The 20524-nt window shown below is 41.2% G+C and overlaps 1 protein-coding gene across 9 annotated transcripts in view; it reads right to left on the bottom strand.

Annotated features, from left to right (window-relative positions):
* Positions 1–20524, bottom strand: part of Kiz (kizuna centrosomal protein) — a 108185-nt gene that overhangs the window by 68740 nt on the left and 18921 nt on the right. For 7 of the 9 annotated variants that reach the window (XR_015682994.1, XR_015682993.1, XR_015682995.1 and 4 more), the window contains 1 exon segment: positions 1–246. This exon segment is cut by the window's left edge and continues 400 nt beyond it. Coding sequence is in view for 4 of the 9 variants with exons in the window: in NM_001398980.1 (NP_001385909.1) it covers positions 1–246 (246 nt within the window). In the remaining 5 variants the exon portion in view is untranslated. 9 annotated transcript variants of the gene reach the window in all.

Raw genomic sequence — 20524 nt, 5'->3', positions numbered from 1 at the left:
GCACTGTGTGTCACCATTAGTCTGCACTACACAGCTGTCTGTCACACAGCTGCTCTGGGCTGTCTGTTGGTGTGAATGTGGGTCAGAGATTGAAAAGTTCTTTGTGGGTTGGTTAGATTTCTGCTCTGTACTGAAATCTTCAATGCTTGAGATGGCTGACATTTGGCGGCCCATAAAGATTGTTGCTGGTTGATACAATCCTCTTGACATAGCTGTCCCCGAGTTAATTCCTGCCTGCATTGCATCCTGCAAAAGAGGTGTGAGTTAAACATGTTGCGTATGAGCAGTGAATTGAGCGGGATGGAGCGAATGGAAGTATAAGCATGGATATCAACTCCCACCACTGATAAACATGCCTCCCCCTTAATGAATCAGCCAGCTCTGCTACAGTCCGGATTATTACTGCAATACAGCATTGTGTGCATAGCAACTATTGCAATGAACTATGGTATTCATTCCTGAAGAACGAAATGCATAGGTTTAACCCAGCTGAGGTACGTGGCTAAAAGGAAATGGCATTAGTAAATTTTAGGTTATGCATATCATACCCAGTGTCAATCCCTGAAAAGTGGTGAGTTTTAAATGCACTCTACACAGAGCTCATTCAGCACTGCTATAAAGAAACTTGACAAGAGGGAAAAAAAAAAAAAAAAAAAAACCACCAAGCAAACCACGGGACTACATAGGACAGACAGTAAGATGGTTCAAACTATTTCTAGTGCTATATAGAAAATAAAAAGCGCCAATGGTGACCTTCATAATGACAGTAAAGCATATCACAACATATATAAAATATTAACATCAGGGGTTGGGGATTTAGTTCAGTGGTAGAGCACTTGCCTAGCAAGCGCAAGGCCCTGGGTTTGGTCCCCAGCTCCGAAAAAAAGGAAAAAAAAATATTAACATCAAAATTTCCTGAACATCTTCAAGGAATGTTTAAGTAATTTTAAACATACTAGCATGTTGATGGGAAAGTCAGCCTGGTCTTTGGTGGGCAGGAGAAAGGAGGAGACTGAGGCAAGCTGGGCAGAGAACATGGCTTAGACCGGGAACATGGTGCCAAGCGGACTACAGGCAAGAAGTTGAAGTCTCCAGAAGTTAAGGCTTCTCTTCCAGAAGGAGCAGAGCTCTCCCACAGGTGGAGTACTCACTTCTCAGAGGCTCACACTGCAGGTGGGAGATGCGAAATGTATCTACAACTTCCCTCCACAAATGGAAATACCAACATCCAAATTGCCAGACGAGAGAACAACAACAGAATCCAGGCCATATTTCTCTTCAAACATTGTCTTCTAATTCAGGAATAACAATAACAAAACAAAAAACACTACCCCACCACCACCACCACCACACACAGTCACCAAATCAAGGATGCCAGAGCAAGGCAGCGGGATCAAGAGCACTAAACAGCCTCTGCTCTGTGGCAGGCGTGAGGAACCCCGAGAAGTTCCTCAGAACTCTGGAACTTAGCCAGCTTTCTAGACATCTGGGGAGCATTTACTTAAGAGAACCGGTTAGATCTTGAAAAACTAGTAAGCTTCTGATTCCCAGGTACTGGCCAACTTGACCACTGTACTCACAGAGAAAACCTAGCCAAGCAGCCACTGGAAAAGGAATGGAGGCAGAATTCTTTCGAAGCCTGATTTCCAGACAACAGTCATCATTTGACTATCTGGCAGCTCCTTGGGGTACTTCTCCAGGCAAAAGACTGTTTTGACTTGGCCCAGTTTTTTTTTTTTTTTTTTTTTCCCGGAGCTGGGGACCGAACCCAGGGCCTTGCGCTTCCTAGGCAAGCGCTCTACCACTGAGCTAAATCCCCAACCCCCGACTTGGCCCAGTTTTGAATTGACCCAGGGCACATAGCTCTGACCCCAAGCCAAGTTTGTTGAAAATAATCAGAACCAGTTTTTTAATGTGGAAGTTGCCCAAGGCAGTACCACTCAAAGTAAACAAAAGGCATTTTAAAGAGAAAGCTGGTCAAAGTGCTACCTATTGGCTTGAGGAACTCTGGAAGGTTCTAGTATACTCCTGGGACTCTATTCAGAGGACCACCCATGTGCCCCAGCTGTAGGAAATGTTTAAGAAAATTTTCCATGAAGTAAGTGCCTGAACTCGCGCTAGCTCACTCGAAGCTCTAAGCAAGCGAAGGCCCAGGTGCAGCTGTGAATGCTCAGCAGAATGTGGGTGTGTCCAGTGGATACCTAGAACCTCTTAGCAGAGATGACAAGAATCCTAGTCCCAGGCATCAAAGAAAACTAATGGTTATTCAGTAAATTTAACAGAAATGTCAGTGACCACACATGGAAAATAAGACACATTCCCCAAATCAAATGGCAATTAACAACAGATTCAGAGAGGGTAGAACTGTCACAATTGCCACATTTAATTACTTAAAAATGAAATGGAAAAATAATAAATACTGTCTCTTATACAGATGGTGGGTATTTACAGTCAGTAGAAACTATCTCTGAGGAAGGCCGGGTGTTAAACTTACTAGATAGAGACATTAAATTATCTATAATTAGCTAAGTAAGGCTGACTCTTGAGGCACCCAGAAGAATGAATGACCTTGAAGCCGGTAGATTTGTTTACTGAGACTCATCTTAAAAGTGGGATGAACAGGGGAGAGGGAGAGACAGAGGCAGACAGAGATTTTAATTGTGTAATCTGAGATAAAAAAGAACGAAGAAAACTTTGAGCCTCAGAACATCATTTGACAATATCAAGTGCATTAAAGACCAGATGAAAGGAAAGACTATGGGGGAAGCAGGCAGCACATTTTCAAGGGTACCAGAAACAAACACAAGTGAAAAGGTATTATTCTCTACAACATCTAGGCCTGACTCATGTACAAATTTTATCAGAGATGTTTATTTTTCAGTCATGGTTTGAACTGGAACACAATTCCACACTAATGACGATAACACAAGATGGTAGTTACCAAATTAGGCTACCAAAAACCAAAGTAACGTTTTCATTGAAAGCAGACTATTTCTGAATATGTATTAGTACTTGATTATAAAATCAAACTGTATTAACACCTGAACTGTCTTCTCGCTCCCACATAACATATGGCTTCAGCCACCAGAGGCTAAAATCTCAGTAGGTTTGGGGTTAAGTAGTCACAACCACTACACAGATGGTAAAAGGGGACTGAGTATCTTTCTCTGCTAGGTATAAAAGGTTACAGTTATTGGTGATCCTTTTATGGTTTAAGGGGAACCATGACATCTGAAAACTGGAAGATACCAGGATGAGGACAGAGCAGGACCCACCACTGCACTGGAACACGGCCCTAGACTTCAGGAAGGACGTAACAGCCAAAACCACTACTACTCTTCCTCATAAGAACAAACAGTACATTTTCCTCACAAGCCTTGTCAATGCTTGTCCTTTACTGTAAAAAAAACAAAATGGTCTGTCCCCATGATGGGAGAATCACAGTTTTTCAGAATTCATGCTATATGCAGGCATTCAGAGTCTCTGGAGGCCTCTTCTCTTTGTCTTTCTGTGTCTGAGTGGAGAGGGGTGGAGGCTCTTGGACATTTCCTTTAACAATGGACACAGTCTGTTTAAAAATCCCATCTTCTTTATCATCATTTGTTTCAGCCACTTCTCATTTTTTGTCTTTCTAAAAATGGCATACAAACTGGCTGGGCCCTGTCTGGCTCGGGGCTTCACAGGAGGGTCAGGAGCGCCCCGTGAAGCCCTTTTCTCTTTTTTCTTCTAGAAGCCTGAAGCCTCCTCTTTCATATAAGGTAAAGCGGATGGGGAAACTATAATGAATTCTTTCTTCAGCTAATCTCTTCTGGAGTAACTTTTGTTTCCTTTTAAATCACTCTTCTATTTTTGGCCCACATTTCCAATTCTGATTCTCCCGTTTCACTGCTGGATATGATGGCGAAGGAAATGGCACATTCTACTTTCTAAAAAGCTCTACATGTACTTTTTCTGTTGGCATAAAACAACACAGCTGAAGTCTTTCACCAAAACCACAGTTGTTTGTTGTTTCCACAACCATCTTGGCAACATCCTCAGATCCTCTACCCCCTCAAAGGCAGAGCTGCGGCTACTCCCAAGTCCTTTTACGTCTGCACAGTCTGAATCCTGTAATAGTGCCAAAGTGGGAGAAATAGGCACGGATCTGGCTTTTAAGATGTGCTGGAGGGAGCTGCTCCAGCTTGCTCAGGAAAGGGGGAGTCATGTGCATATGTGTACACATTTGTGCATCCTTATGGGGCACAAGGAGGCCGGAGACGGACGTCAGAAGTCTTCCGCAGTTGTTTCTTATTTTTTGAGACAAAGTCTGTCTGAACCTGGGGTTGTCTGACCAGTAAACTGCAGGGATCTCCGTTGCCTCTGTTCACTAGTGCTGGGATTAACAGGGATAGCAGCGCTGTGTGGGCTTTCTTACATTAGATGCTAGGGATCTGAACTCAGGGTCTCATGTGCACAGCCAAATATTCTGACTGAGCCATCTCTGTAGCCCCCATAATGTTCTTCTTGATATTTCTGCTTTATTGAATGTTGGCAAACTTGTTCCATATGAAACTGAGACTCAGGAAAAGACTTGGCTTAGCTGGGCCAGGGAAAACCCACCATTCTGGAGGTGGTCAAGCAGCACGGTTTCACACAATGCTTTTTAACAATGGAGTTCTAAAGAAATAATGGGAAAACTTCCCAAATTAGATGAAAGACATGAATCTACGTAACAGAGCTCAACAAGGTAAAGGATAAACCAAAAAATATCTATACTCATTAGCTCCTCCCCCATTAAATCAAAGCAGGATGGAAGGAAAAAAATAATAAAGATAACAGCAAAGATGACATTTAGAGATCAGAGACACTAAAGAGGCAGCGGCAAGGCAAACAGCGCGTCTTTGAAAAGATCAACCAATTAAAATCCTTTTGAATAGACTCATCAAGAGAAAAGAGCAATGACAATTCATTACAATCAGAAATGTAAGTGGGTAGGTAATTTGCTACTAATCTTTCATTTAAAAATTTAGAGGAGAAATTCAGGAGTAAGTTTATACTAATAAACAGAAACACTGGAACAAATTTGATAAATTCTTAGAAAGGTACTACCAAAAAGAAGTACAAAATCTGAACAGACTTATAAGTCAAGAGATTCACTTAGTGATCACAATTTCCCTCAAAGACAAGTCCAGGAACAGTGGATTTTACCACATGTGTAAAGGAGGATTTATGCCAATCATTTCCAAGCTCTTGTAAAAACAGACAAGGAAAAAAAACATTCAATCTCTGAAACTGATTCTTCACACTAAAATGAGGCAAGGATAGCACAAAGAAACTAAAGATCACTACCATGCTTGTAGGTGAAAAACTCTCAGTGAAATAGAGCAAACGGAACCAAGCGACACATAAAGAAGAGCGCTCAGGATATCAGATACCTATCTCACAGTCATAGAGGCTGCAGAGAGCAAGATCAAAAGCAGTGGGGATTTAGGGTCCAATACGGGTTCTCTGCTTCGTGGACTGTGCCCTTTTACCCTGTCCTCACATGGTGGGAGGCTCAACTCTTGAGGGCCCTTTTCAAGAGAGCACTAGAACCAAGTGTGAAGGCTAACTAACTAACCTAACCTAACACTCCTAACCTAACCACACCTCTAACACCATGGTCTCCGGGTGAGGTTTTCACATATGCACTGGGGGAATCAGACCACAGTAACTGCTACAATAAGGATTCAAATTATAACAAGTGTGGCTAAGATGTGAGTTATCGCTGTGAGGAGTATAAAAAGGTACAGCTACAGTAGATAAAAAGTAAGGGAGGGATGAACAAACAAGATTTTACCAAGAAATAACTTATATGTCTAATTTAAGATTAGAAAAAGATGGGGCTGGAGCGATGGCTCATCGGTTTAGAGAACTGGCTGCTACTCCAGAGGTCTAGAGTTCAATCCCCAGCAACCACATGGTGGCTCACCACCATCTATAATAAGATCTGATGCCCTCTTCTGGCAGGCAAGTGCACATGCAGAAAGAACGCTCATACATAAAATAAATAAATCTTTTTAAAAAATTAGGGAAAGTATGCTTGTGCTAATTGATGATGTGGAAGAATATGAAAATGCAGGGCAGACAAGCTGTCTAGAGGAAAGGGAGAAGCTTCCCTCCATGGCTTACTTGAATTTCAGTTTTCCAGTTTTCATCCCAGAGACAGTATCTACGGTAAGTCAAAATTACCTGTTACTATTACTCTAGCTCAACAAATTCTTTCCTTATTTTAAATAAACAAACAACTGTTGAAATAGGCGGTTTCAGGGAATGGGGTACTACTGTGGAATAGAACCAACTGTACCAAGGCCTTGACTGGAAGCAGCAGGAGCTATTCCATGCTGACCTGATGCAAATCACAGGTGGGAATCTAAGTCTCAGAGGCTTTTGATCTTTCACTTTTACGACCAATTTAGGGAGTTACCAGACTGCCTACTAACCCCAGGACACAGAGAATACAGCAGTTCTAATGGTCTCTCTCTTTTTTGTTCTAAGACAGCCTGAGACAGTAAACAAAAGGCCAACTACATCTCAGGTGTAAAAAGTCACATGGCAAAGACCAACTGAAGTGTCACTGAGTAATTCCCCACAACCAGTAATTCTCAAACCTCTCTGACACACTAAGAGAAACAAAAGACTTCAGACCATTCCTATTGGACAAAACTCAGAGAACCAACCCAAGTGCCAGAAACCACTTAGGAAGTCCACTGTACAATGAGGGAAAGTAGCACATAAAGGAATTTTGCTTACAGTGATGCTTCTGACTGACAGGAAGTGAAAGCAGTGAATGCTCTGTTAACAGAAGCTTGCTCCAAGCAATGGGAAAGCACAGCTCACCGCAGCAGTAGTTCAGTGCAAGCACGGGCAGAATTCCCAGGGCACTGGACTCTGAGTTCTTCACCTACTCTAGCAATGTACTAATGAATGAGGAGATCAGATTTTAGAGGCCTACGGTCAGTTAGGAGTTACAGGAAGATGGTCCTAACCGCACATAAAAATGAAAGTCCACAGTGGGACATCATTTAATCAGGCAACTCTTGAGGATCTATGAAGACTCAAGAGGGAGTTCCTAAGTTTTGAATTTGGTCTGTTGAATGTCTAGCTGTCACTGTCTATTTATTTGAAGTGATTGTGTGAGCACATATGTACATCTTTGTCTGAAATTTGGAATTTGATTCAACTTCAAACTTACAGAAGAGTTACAACTGTCATTGAAAAAAGTAACCTAACACTCTTTAACAAGGTAGACCAGTTGTTTGAATTTTCCCTATTTCTTGGCCATTCTTCCATGCTCTATACATTATATGTGTGTACATATATGTATACTAGTTCTGTGTTTCCTGAGCTCAAGGACACTTTTTGTCCTGGTGGGCTTCATTAATACAATCAGAAAATTTAATGCAGATATAATTTTGTTCTTATTTTGTAGCTCATAATTTTTTGTCAATTGCCCAAATAATGTCTTTATAGCTAGTTATCTTTGTTCTAGGTTGAAGACTCAGTTAAGGCTCGTGTCTTCTGAGTCTCCATTAATCTGCAGTAGATGGCTAGCTTTTCTTTCTCATTCTTGACCTTGACATTGTTTACGAATATAGGTTATCTGTCTGAATATTGTCTCTCAGTTTATTTTACTGACATTTCCTTAAGGTTATATTCATATTATTCATTTTTGATAGTATAATCACAAAGAAGTATTTCTACTTTATAAGGAGGAAGAAGAAGGAGAGAGGAGAGAGAGAGAGAGAGAGAGAGAGAGAGAGAATGATTTATTGATTCTTAGTAAACCATATTTTACTAGGAAGAAACTTATTTTCTTCCTAGTAAACAAAATAATTAAGAATACTTTCTTGAAGTATGGTTTCTTTAAAACAAGACTGAAAACAATGTAAAACCATTTTATATGTGTTATATTAAACTTTCAAAAATATACTGAGAAAAAGTGCCTGCCACCAAATCTGATGGGCTGAGTTCAATCCCTGAGACATGCTGTGTAGGAGAGAACCAACTCTAATTCCCACATGTGCACTATGGTGTATGCATGCCTTCACACATAAACACATGCACACACATAATCAAAATAAATAATACAGCAGAAATAAAATTTTGTTAAATACTATATTGAGTCCAGTGATATTAACAGAAAATCTGCTAAAAATCTAACTGAAGTCAGAAGTTTGTTAGCAAACCATGTTCCAGTGTTTCTTTCTAGATAAGCAGCTTCTGACACTGTAACATGAGATGCTAATAGTCGTGAGAACATAATGTGGGGAACAGAGGCCCTCCTCACACTAGGTTCTGTAACTTTTCTGCAAATATTAAAACTCTAAAACTTATAAGATGATCACAATCACGCATGCCTCTACTTGGAAGGTAGAAGCAGGAAGACTAAGTTTGAGGCCTGCCCCACATACATTTATATTTGAAAAAGATCTAGCATTGAGAGCCCTGAACATACTTCTTTTTGATTCTGTAACTCTGTGTGGAAATTCTTAAGGAAATAAAGCTAACAGAAAAATCAACCAACCAACCAACCAAACAAACAAACAAACAAAACAACCCAAAACACTACAGAGACATACTAGTTCACATATAGATCATGTGTAATCAGGAGAAGTTGGATGCAACCTATAAATACATGATCAGGAAGCATTGTGGCATCATCAAAATGAGACACATGAAAGTTAATGAAATGAGGGAAATGCTCAGATGTGGTGAATGAAAACCAGCAAAGAACAAAGCTAAGAAAAAATCATTCTAAAAAGTAATAAACTGTGCTTGTGTAAGACTATGTCAGGAATGTAAATATAGTTATCATCTTGTTCTTTCAATTTAATAACTTCACCTTCACTTGAACTTTTAAAACTAGCTTTATCGGTGCACGGAGGCTCCCGAAAAGGGCAGCGCAGATCTTCCTGGTTGCTGCCGACGCGCAGAGCTCATAGGCAGCAACCCACGAGCAAACTTGAGCCTCGGGACCACAGGTAAGACCAACTTTTCTGCTGCAAGAGACCTGCCTGGTGAACTCCGGACACACAGAGGCAAAATTCCTCTAGGAATGGGCACTTCCTGTGTTTACCGAGAGTCCCAAACCCGCGGATCCCGGCCCACAGCAGCTCTCTGCTCCCAAACCCCATGGGAGAGAGACCTCACCGCCTGGTCAGGTGGGCACTCCTGAGGCTGCAGAGTGGAAGAGACCACCAACACTGCCCACCCCAGCCCATATCCCTGGCCCAAGAGGAAACTGTATAAGGCCTCTGTGTTCCCGTGGGTGAGGGCCTAGGAGCGGCAGGACCCCTGCGCCTGAGACACCGCCGGAACCTAAAGGGACAAACCGGATAAACAGTTCTCTGCACCCAAATCCCGTGGGTGGGAGAGCTAAAGCTACAGAGAGGCAGACACGCCTGGGAAACCAGAAGAGACTGCACTTTGCACACATCTCTGACGCCAGAGGAAAACAGCAAACGCCATCTGGAACCCTGGTGCACGGAGGCGCCCGGAAACAGCGGCGCAGATCTTCCTGGTTGCTGCCGCTGAGGAGAGCTCGTAGGCAGGACCCCACGAGCAAACTTGAGCCTCGGGACCACAGGTAAGACCAACTTTTCTGCTGCAAGTTACCTGCCGGGTGAACACCAGACACAGGCCCACAAGAACAGCTGAATGCCTGTAGATAGGAAAAGCTACATGCCCGAAAGCAGAACACTCTATCCCCATAACTGGCTGAAAGAAAACAGGAAAACAGGTCTACAGCACCCCTGACACACAGGCTTATAGGACAGTCTAGCCACTGTCAGAAATAGCAGAACAAAGTAACACTAGAGATAATCTGATGGCGAGAGGCAAGCGCAGGAACCCAAGCAACAGAAAGCAAGACTACATGGCATCATCGGAGCCCAATTCTCCCACCAAAGCAAACACGGAATATCCAAACACACCAGAAAAGCAAGATCTAGTTTCAAAATCATATTTGATCAGGATGCTGGAGGACTTTAAGAAAGATGTGAAGAACTCCCTTAGAGAACAAGTAGAAGCCTACAGAGAGGAATCGCAAAAATGCCTGAAAGAATTCCAGGAAATCATAAATAAACAAGTAGAAGCCCATAGAGAGGAGTCACAAAAATCCCTGAAAGAATTCCAGGAAATCATAAATAAACGAGTAGAAGCCCATAGAGAGGAGTCACAAAAATCCCTGAAAGAATTCCAGGAAATCATAAATAAACAAGTAGAAGCCCATAGAGAGGAGTCACAAAAATCCCCGAAAGAATTCCAGGAAAACACAATCAAACAGTTGAAGGAATTAAAAATGGAAAGAGAAGCAATCAAGAAAGAACACATGGAAAAAACCCTGGATATAGAAAACCAAAAGAAGAGACAAGGAGCTGTAGATACGAGCTTCACTAACAGAATACAAGAGATGGAAGAGAGAATCTCAGGAGCAGAAGATTCCATAGAAATCATTGACTCAACTGTCAAAGATAATGTAAAGCGGAAAAAGCTACTGGTCCAAAACATACAGGAAATCCAAAACTCAATGAGAAGATCAAACCTAAGGATAATAGGTATAGAAGAGAGTGAAGACTCCCAGCTCAAAGGACCAGTAAATATCTTCAACAAAATCATAGAAGAAAACTTCCCTAACCTAAAAAAAGAGATACCCATAGACATACAAGAAGCCTACAGAACTCCAAATAGATTGGACCAGAAAAGAAACACCTCCCGTCACATAATAGTCAAAACACCAAACGCACAAAATAAAGAATATTAAAAGTAGTAAGGGAAAAAGGTCAAGTAACATATAAAGGCAGACGTATCAGAATCACAGCAGACTTTTCGCCAGAAACTATGAAGGCCAGAAGACACTGGACTGATGTCATACAGACCCTAAGAGAACACAAATGCCGGCCCAGGTTACTGTATCCTGCAAAACTCTCAATTAACATAGATGGAGAAACCAAGATATTCCATGACAAAACCAAATTTACACAATATCTTTCTACAAATCCAGCACTACAAAGGATAATAAATGGTAAACCCCTACATAAGGAGGCAAGCAATACCCTAGAAGAAGCAAGAAACTAATCGTCTTGGCAACAAAACACAGAGAAGAAAAGCACACAAACATAACCTCACATCCAAATATGAATATAACAGGAAGCAATAATCACTATTCCTTAATATCTCTCAACATCAATGGCCTCAACTCCCCAATAAAAAGACATAGATTAACAAACTGGATACGCGGGGTTGGGGATTTAGCTCAGTGGTAGAGCGCTTGCCTAGGAAGCGCAAGGCCCTGAGTTCGGTCCCCAGCTCCGAAAAAAAGGAAAAAAAAAGAAAACAAAAAACAAAAAACAAAAAACAAACTGGATCGCAATGAGGACCCTGCATTCTGCTGCCTACAGGAAACACACCTCAGAGACAAAGACAGACACTACCTCAGAGTGAAAGGCTGGAAAACAACTTTCCAAGCAAATGGTCATAAGAAGCAAGCGGGAGTAGCCATTCTAATATCAAATAAAATCAATTTTCAACTAAAATTCATCAAAAAAGATAAGGAGGGACACTTCATATTCATCAAAGGAAAAATCCACCAAGATGAACTCTCAATCCTAAATATCTATGCCCCAAGTACAAGGGCACCTACATACGTAAAAGAAACCTTACTTAAGCTCAAAACACACATTGCACCTCACACAATAATAGTAGGAGACTTCAACACCCCACTCTCATCAATGGACAGATCATGGAAACAGAAATTAAACAGAGACATACACAGACTAAGAGAAGTCATGAGCCAAATGGACTTAACAGATATTTATAGAACATTCTACCCTAAAGGAAAAGGATATACCTTCTTCTCAGCTCCTCATGGTACTTTCTCCAAAATTGACCATATAATTGGTCAAAAAACGGGACTCAACAGGTACAGAAAGATAGAAATACTCCCATGCATGCTATCGGACCATCACGGCCTAAAACTGGTCTTCAATAACAATAAGGGAAGAACGCCCACATAAACGTGGAAATTGAACAATGCTCTACTCAATGATAACCTGGTCAAGGAAAAAATAAAGAAAGAAATTAAAGAATTTTTAGAATTTAATGAAAATGAAGGTACAACATACCCAAACTTATGGGACACGACGAAAGCTGTGCTAAGAGGAAAACTCATAGCGCTGAGTGTCTGCAGAAAGAAACAGGAAAGAGCATATGTCAGCAGCTTGACAGCACACCTAAAAGCTCTAGAACAAAAAGAAGCAAATACACCCAGGAGGAGTAGAAGGCAGGAAATAATCAAACTCAGAGCTGAAATCAACCAAGTAGAAACAAAAAGGACCATAGAAAGAATCAACAGAACCAAAAGTTGGTTCTTTGAGAAAATCAACAAGATAGATAAACCCTTAGCCAGACTAACGAGAGGACACAGAGAGTGTATCCAAATTAACAAAATCAGAAATGAAAAGGGAGACATAACTACAGATTCAGAGGAAATTAAAAAAATCATCAGATCTTACTATGAAAGCCTATATTCAACAAAACTTGAAAATCTGCAGGAAATGGACAATTTCCTAGACAGATACCAGGTACCGAAGTTAAATCAGGAACAGATAAACCAGTTAAACAACCCCATAACTCCTAAGGAAATAGAAGCATTAAAGGTCTCCCAACCAAAAAGAGCCCAGGTCCAGACGGGTTTAGTGCAGAATTTTATCAGACCTTCATAGAAGACCTCATACCAATATTATCCAAACTATTCCACAAAATTGAAACAGATGGAGCATTACCGAATTCCTTCTATGAAGCCACAATTACTCTTATACCTAAACCACACAAAGACCCAACAAAGAAAGAGAACTTCAGACCAATTTCCCTTATGAATATCGACGCAAAAATTCTCAATAAAATTCTGGCAAACCGAATCCAAGAGCACATCAAAACAATCATCCACCATGATCAAGTAGGCTTCATCCCAGGCATGCAGGGATGGTTTAATATACGGAAAACCATCAACGTGATCCATTATATAAACAAACTGAAAGAACAAAACCACATGATCATTTCATTAGATGCTGAGAAAGCATTTGGCAAAATTCAACACTCCTTCATGATAAAAGTCCTGGAAAGAATAGGAATTCAAGGCCCATACCTAAACATAGTAAAAGCCATATACAGCAAACCAGTTGCTAACATTAAACTAAATGGAGAGAAACTTGAAGCAATCCCATTAAAATCAGGGACTAGACAAGGCTGCCCACTCTCTCCCTACTTATTCAATATAGTTCTTGAAGTTCTAGCCAGAGCAATCAGACAACAAAAGGAGGTCAAGGGGATACAGATCGGAAAAGAAGAAGTCAAAATATCACTATTTGCACATGATATGATAGTATATTTAAGTGATCCCAAAAGTTCCACCAGAGAACTACTAAAGCTGATAAACAACTTCAGCAAAGTGGCTGGGTATAAAATTAACTCAAATAAATCAGTAGCCTTCCTCTACACAAAAGAGAAACAAGCCGAGAAAGAAATTAGGGAAACGACACCCTTCATAATAGACCCAAATAATATAAAGTACCTCGGTGTGACTTTAACCAAGCAAGTAAAAGACTTGTACAATAAGAACTTCAAGACACTGAAGAAAGAAATTGAAGAAGACCTCAGAAGATGGAAAGATCTCCCATGCTCATGGATTGGCAGGATTAATATAGTAAAAATGGCCATTTTACCAAAAGCGATCTACAGATTCAATGCAATCCCCATCAAAATACCAATCCAATTCTTCAAAGAGTTAGACAGAACAATTTGCAAATTCATCTGGAATAACAAAATCCCAGGATAGCTAAAACTATCCTCAACAATAAAAGGACTTCAGGAGGAATCACTATCCCTGAACTCAAGCAGTATTACAGAGCAATAGTGATAAAAACTGCATGGTATTGGTACAGAGACAGACAGATAGACCAATGGAATAGAATTGAAGACCCAGAAATGAACCCACACACCTATGGGCACTTGATTTTTGACAAAGGAGCCAAAACCATCCAATGGAAAAAAGATAGCATTTTCAGCAAATGGTGCTGGTTCAACTGGAGGGCAACATGTAGAAGAATGCAGATCGATCCATCCTTATCACCCTGTACAAAGCTTAAGTCCAAGTGGATCAAGGACCTCCACATCAAACCAGACACACTCAAACTAATAGAAGAAAAACTAGGGAAGCATCTGGAACACATGGGCACTGGAAAAAATTTCCTGAACAAAACACCAATGGCTTATGCTCTAAGATCAAGAATCGACAAATGGGATCTCATAAAACTGCAAAGCTTCTGTAAGGCAAAGGACACTGTGGTTAGGACAAAACGGCAACCAACAGATTGGGAAAAGATCTTTACCAATCCTACAACAGATAGAGGCCTTATTTCCAAAATATACAAAGAACTCAAGAAGTTAGACCGCAGGGAAACAAATAACCCTATTAAAAAATGGGGTTCAGAGCTAAACAAAGAATTCACAGCTGAGGAATGCCGAATGGCTGAGAAACACCTAAAGAAATGTTCAACATCTTTAGTCATAAGGGAAATGCAAATCAAAACAACCCTGAGATTTCACCTCACACCAGTGCGATTGGCTAAGATCAAAAACTCAGGTGACAGCAGATGCTGGCGAGGATGTGGAGAAAGAGGAACACTCCTCCATTGTTGGTGGGATTGCAGACTGGTAAAACCATTCTGGAAATCAGTCTGGAGGTTCCTCAGAAAATTGGACATTGAACTGCCTGAGGATCCAGCTATACCTCTCTTGGGCATATACCCAAAAGATGCCTCAACATATAAAAGAGACACGTGCTCCACTATGTTCATCGCAGCCTTATTTATAATAGCCAGAAAATGGAAAGAACCCAGATGCCCTTCAACAGAGGAATGGATACAGAAAATGTGGTACATCTACACAATGGAATATTACTCAGCTATCAAAAACAACGAGTTTATGAAATTCGTAGGCAAATGGTTGGAACTGGAAAATATCATCCTGAGTGAGCTAACCCAATCACAGAAAGACATACATGGTATGCACTCATTGATAAGTGGCTATTAGCCCAAATGCTTGAATTACCCTAGATCCCTAGAACAAACGAAACTCAAGACGGATGATCAAAATGTGAATGCTTCACTCCTTCTTTAAATGAGGAAAAAGAATACCCTTGGCAGGGAAGGGAGAGGCAAAGATTAAAACAGAGACTGAAGGAACACCCATTCAGAGCCTGCCCCACATGTGGCCCATACATATACAGCCACCCAATTAGACAAGATGGATGAAGCAAAGAAGTGCAGACCGACAGGAGCCGGATGTAGATCGCTCCTGAGAGACACAGCCAGAATACAGCAAATATAGAGGCGAATGCCAGCAGCAAACCACTGAACTGAGAATAGGTCCCCTATTGAAGGAATCAGAGAAAGAACTGGAAGAGCTTGAAGGGGCTCGAGACCCCAAAAGTACAACAATGCCAAGCAACCAGAGCTTCCAGGGACTAAGCCACTACCTAAAGACTATACATGGACTGACCCTGGACTCTGACCCCATAGGTAGCAATGAATATCCTAGTAAGAGCACCAGTGGAAGGGGAAGCCCTGGGTCCTGCTAAGACTGAACCCCCAGTGAACTAGTCTATGGGGGGAGGGCGGCAATGGGGGGAGGGTTGGGAGGGGAACACCCATAAGGAAGGGGAGGGGGGAGGGGGATGTTTGCCCGGAAACCGGGAAAGGGAATAACACTCGAAATGTATATAAGAAATACTCAAGTTAATAAAAAAAAAAAAAAAAAAAAAAAAAAAAAAAAAAGAAAATTGGACATTGAACTGCCTGAGGATCCAGCTATACCTGTCTTGGGCATATACCCACAAGATGCCCCAACATATAAAAAAGACACGTGCTCCACTATGTTCATTGCAGCCTTATTTATAATAGCCAGAAACTGGAAAGAACCCAGATGCCCTTCAACAGAGGAATGGATACAGAAAATGTTGTACATCTACACAATGGAATATTACTCAGCTATCAAAAACAATGACTTTATGAAATTCGTAGGCAAATGGTTGGAACTGGAAAATATCATCCTGAGTGAGCTAACCCAATCACAGAAGAACACACATGGTATGCACTCATTGATAAGTGGCTATTAGCCCAAATGCTTGAATTACCCTAGATGCCTAGAACAAATGAAACACAAGACAGATGATCAAAATGTGAATGGTTCACTCCTTCTTTAAAAGGGGAACAAGAATACCCTTGGCAGGGAAGAGAGAGGCAAAGATTAAAAGAGACACAGAAGGAACACCCATTCAGAGCCTGCCCCACATGTGGCCCATACATATACAGCCATCCAATTAGACAAGATGGATGAAGCAAAGAAGTGCAGACCGACAGGAGCCGGATGTAGATCGCTCCTGAGGGACACAGCCAGAATACAGCAAATACAGAGGCGAATGCCAGCAGCAAACCACTGAACTGAGAATAGGTCCCCCGTTGAAGGAAGCAGAGAAAGAACTGGAAGAGCTTGAAGGGGCTCGAGACCCCATATGTACAACAATGCCAAGCAACCAGAGCTTCCAGGGACTAAGCCACTACCTAAAGACTATACATGGACTGACCCTGGACTCTGACCTCATAGGTAGCAATGAATATCCTAGTAAGAGCACCAGTGGAAGGGGAAGCCCTGGGTCCTGCTAAGACTGAACCCCCAGTGAACTAGATTGTTGGGGGGAGGGCGGCAAGGGCGGGGAGGATGGGGAGGGGAACACCCATAAGGAAGGGGAGGGGGGAGGGGGATGTTTGCCCGGAAACCGGGAAAAGGAATAACACTCGAAATGTATATAAGAAATACTCAAGTTAATAAAAAAAAAACAAAAACAAACAAAAAAACCAAAACAAACAAAAAAACTAGCTTTATCAAAACATAACTTACAGATCATAAAATCTACCTTTTCAAAGCACACAATTGGTTAGTTTATAGTATTTAGTATCTTCACAAAATTATATTAACTATTGTTATAATTTTAGAACCTATTGGATTGTTCCAAGAAGAAACCCCACATGTTTTAGCAATCTTCCTCAATGCCTTTCACCCAGCTCCCCACCTCAGCAACACCTCATTTTTCTAACTTTATGGATTTGCCTATACTGGGCAATTTGTATACATGAAGTTATACAGTATATAAACTTTTTTACTTTTCTCACTTAGTGTGTTTCAAGGTTCATTCACAGTACAACAGGTATCAGTATTTCATTCGTTTTCATAGTTTAACCAAGATATATGTGTGTGTATATATGTATGTATACATATATAACATCTATGTCATCTATATGTATATATGTATACCATATTTTGTTTGTCCTTTCATCAAATGATACACACTTGAGTCATTCCTGTTTTGGTACTGAAAACGCTGCTGCTGTACATTTAGGGAAGATATGTTTTCAAGTAAATAGATATGGAATTTCTGACTAGTAGTGGTTCTATTTTTAGGAGTTGTTAAACTGTTTCCTAAAGTGGTTTCACTGTTCTACACTTCTACAAGCAACTGTTTGAAAAATTCTTTAACAACTGTTAATTGTTAACAAATTGTTAACAATTCTTTAACAAGAATTCTATGAGAGGGGTTGGGGATTTGGCTCAGTGATAGAGCACTTGCCTAGCAAGCGCAAGGCCCTGGGTTCGGTCCCCAGCTCTGAAAAAAAGAAAAGAAAAAAAAAAAAAAGAATTCTATGAGAAACTGGCAAGTACCTTCCACTTGCTGTAGTTATTCCATACTTGAACTGAAGCACTCTGTGGAAGGACACTCTGGTGAAGAAAAAGGTGGACCTCTTGATTGTCAGCTTTCCCATTTGCTATAATCAGATTCTAAGACAAAATTTTCTTTTCTTTTAAAATTAATCTTCCCAATAGAGAAAGCCTTTTAAGTTCTGAGTCCTCTAAGAGCAGTTTCTGACCCAGGGAGAATTCCCAACTCTTCATTATTGTTGACACTGCATCAGCAGAAGGAATTCAAAGGCGTCTTCTAAAAGGCACAGCTGAAAGAAGGTTCTTAATCCGTGTTTGAGGAGCTGGCATAATGTCTAGCTTGTCTATGCCCTTCTGTTACATTGCAGTTATAAGGTGGCAGTAAATCCACCATCTGAGGTTTCCGCTTCATTCTTCCTGTTCCTGCCCCAGTGAGCCACGTTAAATTTTGGTGGAACTGGGGAGAGTAAGAGCAAAGCAAATGAAAATAGCTGAAAATACTTACTGGTGACCAGAAGGCTCACTAACAGCTGCTTTTACTGCAGGGAGAGAAATGGGACAGGCACATGGATAACAGCAAGTTTAGAACTGGTGTACTTAGAGACTACAGTTTCTAAATAGGTAAGTCTTGGTCCTTATTCAACTAGGAAAGGATGTATTTGTTCATATCGGTGTTTTGAAAAATTGCTGGGCTTTCAGTGGTTAAGAGCACTGTCTGCTCTTCCAGAGGTCCTGAGTTCAATTCCCGGCATCCACATGGTGGCTCACAACCATCTGTAATGGAATCTGATACCCTCTTCTGGTGTGTCTGAAGACAGCTATAGTGTACTCATATACATAAAATAAATAATTATTAAAGAAAAAAAAGAAAATTGCTAGGAACATTTTGATTTTTCTTAATATTTTTTCCCTATAGCCAGGGGAATGAGAAGCAACAAGAGGAATGCAGAACAGAAAAGGAGCTGTCACAGCAAGCTTTTAGTTGCACACAGAATGGCTTTTCTAATGATATAATATTATACTGAATATAGCACATTGAGATTTGTAGCAGACCCTACAACAACAAAATATCAATGTACTTAATCCTCTAGTGCTTCCCTTGTATTATGTTAGAGGAGAAAAGGATGCTTTCCCACAGCACACACCTATCTTTGCTAGGCTGGCTCCTGCTTCTCTAGCCCTCCCCACACTCTTTTCCCTTCACCTCGCTCCACAGGACATGCCCTGCATCTATGAGTATGTTTCCTACTTGTACAAGCCTTTGCAACTTCACATGCTTTCACACACTCCCACTACAGAGACCAGCAAAGGAAGATAACTAGCAGAAAGTTTCCACAAAAGATGTTTGCACTATGGGAAAGAAGTTCCTTTAAAAGCGGCCCTTTCCCATCATTTTCTCAAGCAAATTATTTTATACAGTAACTAAAAAGTAGGTGGATAAACATATTCCGACTCTTGACCAAAATAAACTTTAAAAACAAAAATAGGGTTTTCTCTTTCTTTCCTTATTTCTTTCTTTCCTTCCTTCCTTCCATCCTCTTCTTCTTCTTCCTCCTCCTTCTCCTCCTCCTCCTCCTTCTCCTCCTCCTCTGCCGCCGCCGCCGCCACCGCCACCACCACCACCACCACCACCACCACCACCACCACCACCACCACCACCACCACCACCACCACCACCACCAGCAGCTCTTCTTTTTAAGACTCCAGGTTAGTCTGTTCTGTTGGGATGTGGATTTAGGCTCTAGCACTCGCTAGTGTGGGACCTGAGGACAAGATACGTAACTGCTTTGAGCACTCATTTTCTAATCTGCAAAGTAAATAGTAAAATACTTTGGGCCTTCTAAGGCTGTAGGGATGTGTACTCACACATACACCGATACATACCTACACACAAATCCCTAGAATGAGAGCAGAATTACAGTAAGACCAATGCAAATGTTAGCTCTGACTAGAACCACACTTTACAGTAGATGCACCTAAAAGGAAGCAGGCCTCATCTGGCCTGTTACTCAGATGAAACAGGACACATCTGTCACACAGAGAGAGCATCCCTCAGAGCTTTCTCCTTTGCTCTGAGAAGGCTATTAGCATCGTCTCTGTCTGTGAGCTAAGAGAAGAGCATTTCCTACACAACCCTGAAAAATGGATCTGTGTACTTAGTTTGTAGAAGGCTTTGGATTTGTTTAAATAACTCAATCCTCTTGAGAAACTACTATAATTCAGCTTAGTTTCTAATTGTTTTCTGAATTACCAGCATACAAATTACAAAGCTATGAAGAGGGCTGGGGTGTGCCTCAGTGGTAGAGTGCTCACTTGCAAAGCATTTCTAAGGGCTTGCATTCAATCCTAGCACTGAAAAAATATTAATAGAAAAGACACCAAGCTGAACACAGAATGACTGTCTTAACACATCATGGCTCAGAGTCAAATGTCATCCTAATTTTGAGGATGACATGAAAGAATGTCAACACAGTGTGTATGTTTCCCTTTGAGCAGTGACTACTCAGGAAGCTGTTGATGAGAGTAGCACTGTGAACCGGTACGGAGAGAAACTGGCTTATCTAGGTATCTGTTGATAATATGATTCTCTGCTTATTTCCCTCAGCAGCTAGAAGAGGGCCAGGCCCAAACTCCTGGGCTCTCATCATCCTAGGTGTGTACCTACTATTATCCTGCGCCATACCGTGCTTCTTGGCCCGTCAGCTTCTGTTGACAACCACAAGTGGAGTCA

This window comes from Rattus norvegicus, chromosome 3 (genome assembly GCF_021556685.1).
Source record: "Rattus norvegicus strain SHRSP/BbbUtx chromosome 3, alternate assembly SHRSP_T2T, whole genome shotgun sequence".
Lineage (NCBI taxonomy): Eukaryota > Metazoa > Chordata > Mammalia > Rodentia > Muridae > Rattus > Rattus norvegicus.
Note: the sequence above shows the minus strand (reverse complement) of the source record. Positions and strands in the feature narration are given on the sequence as shown.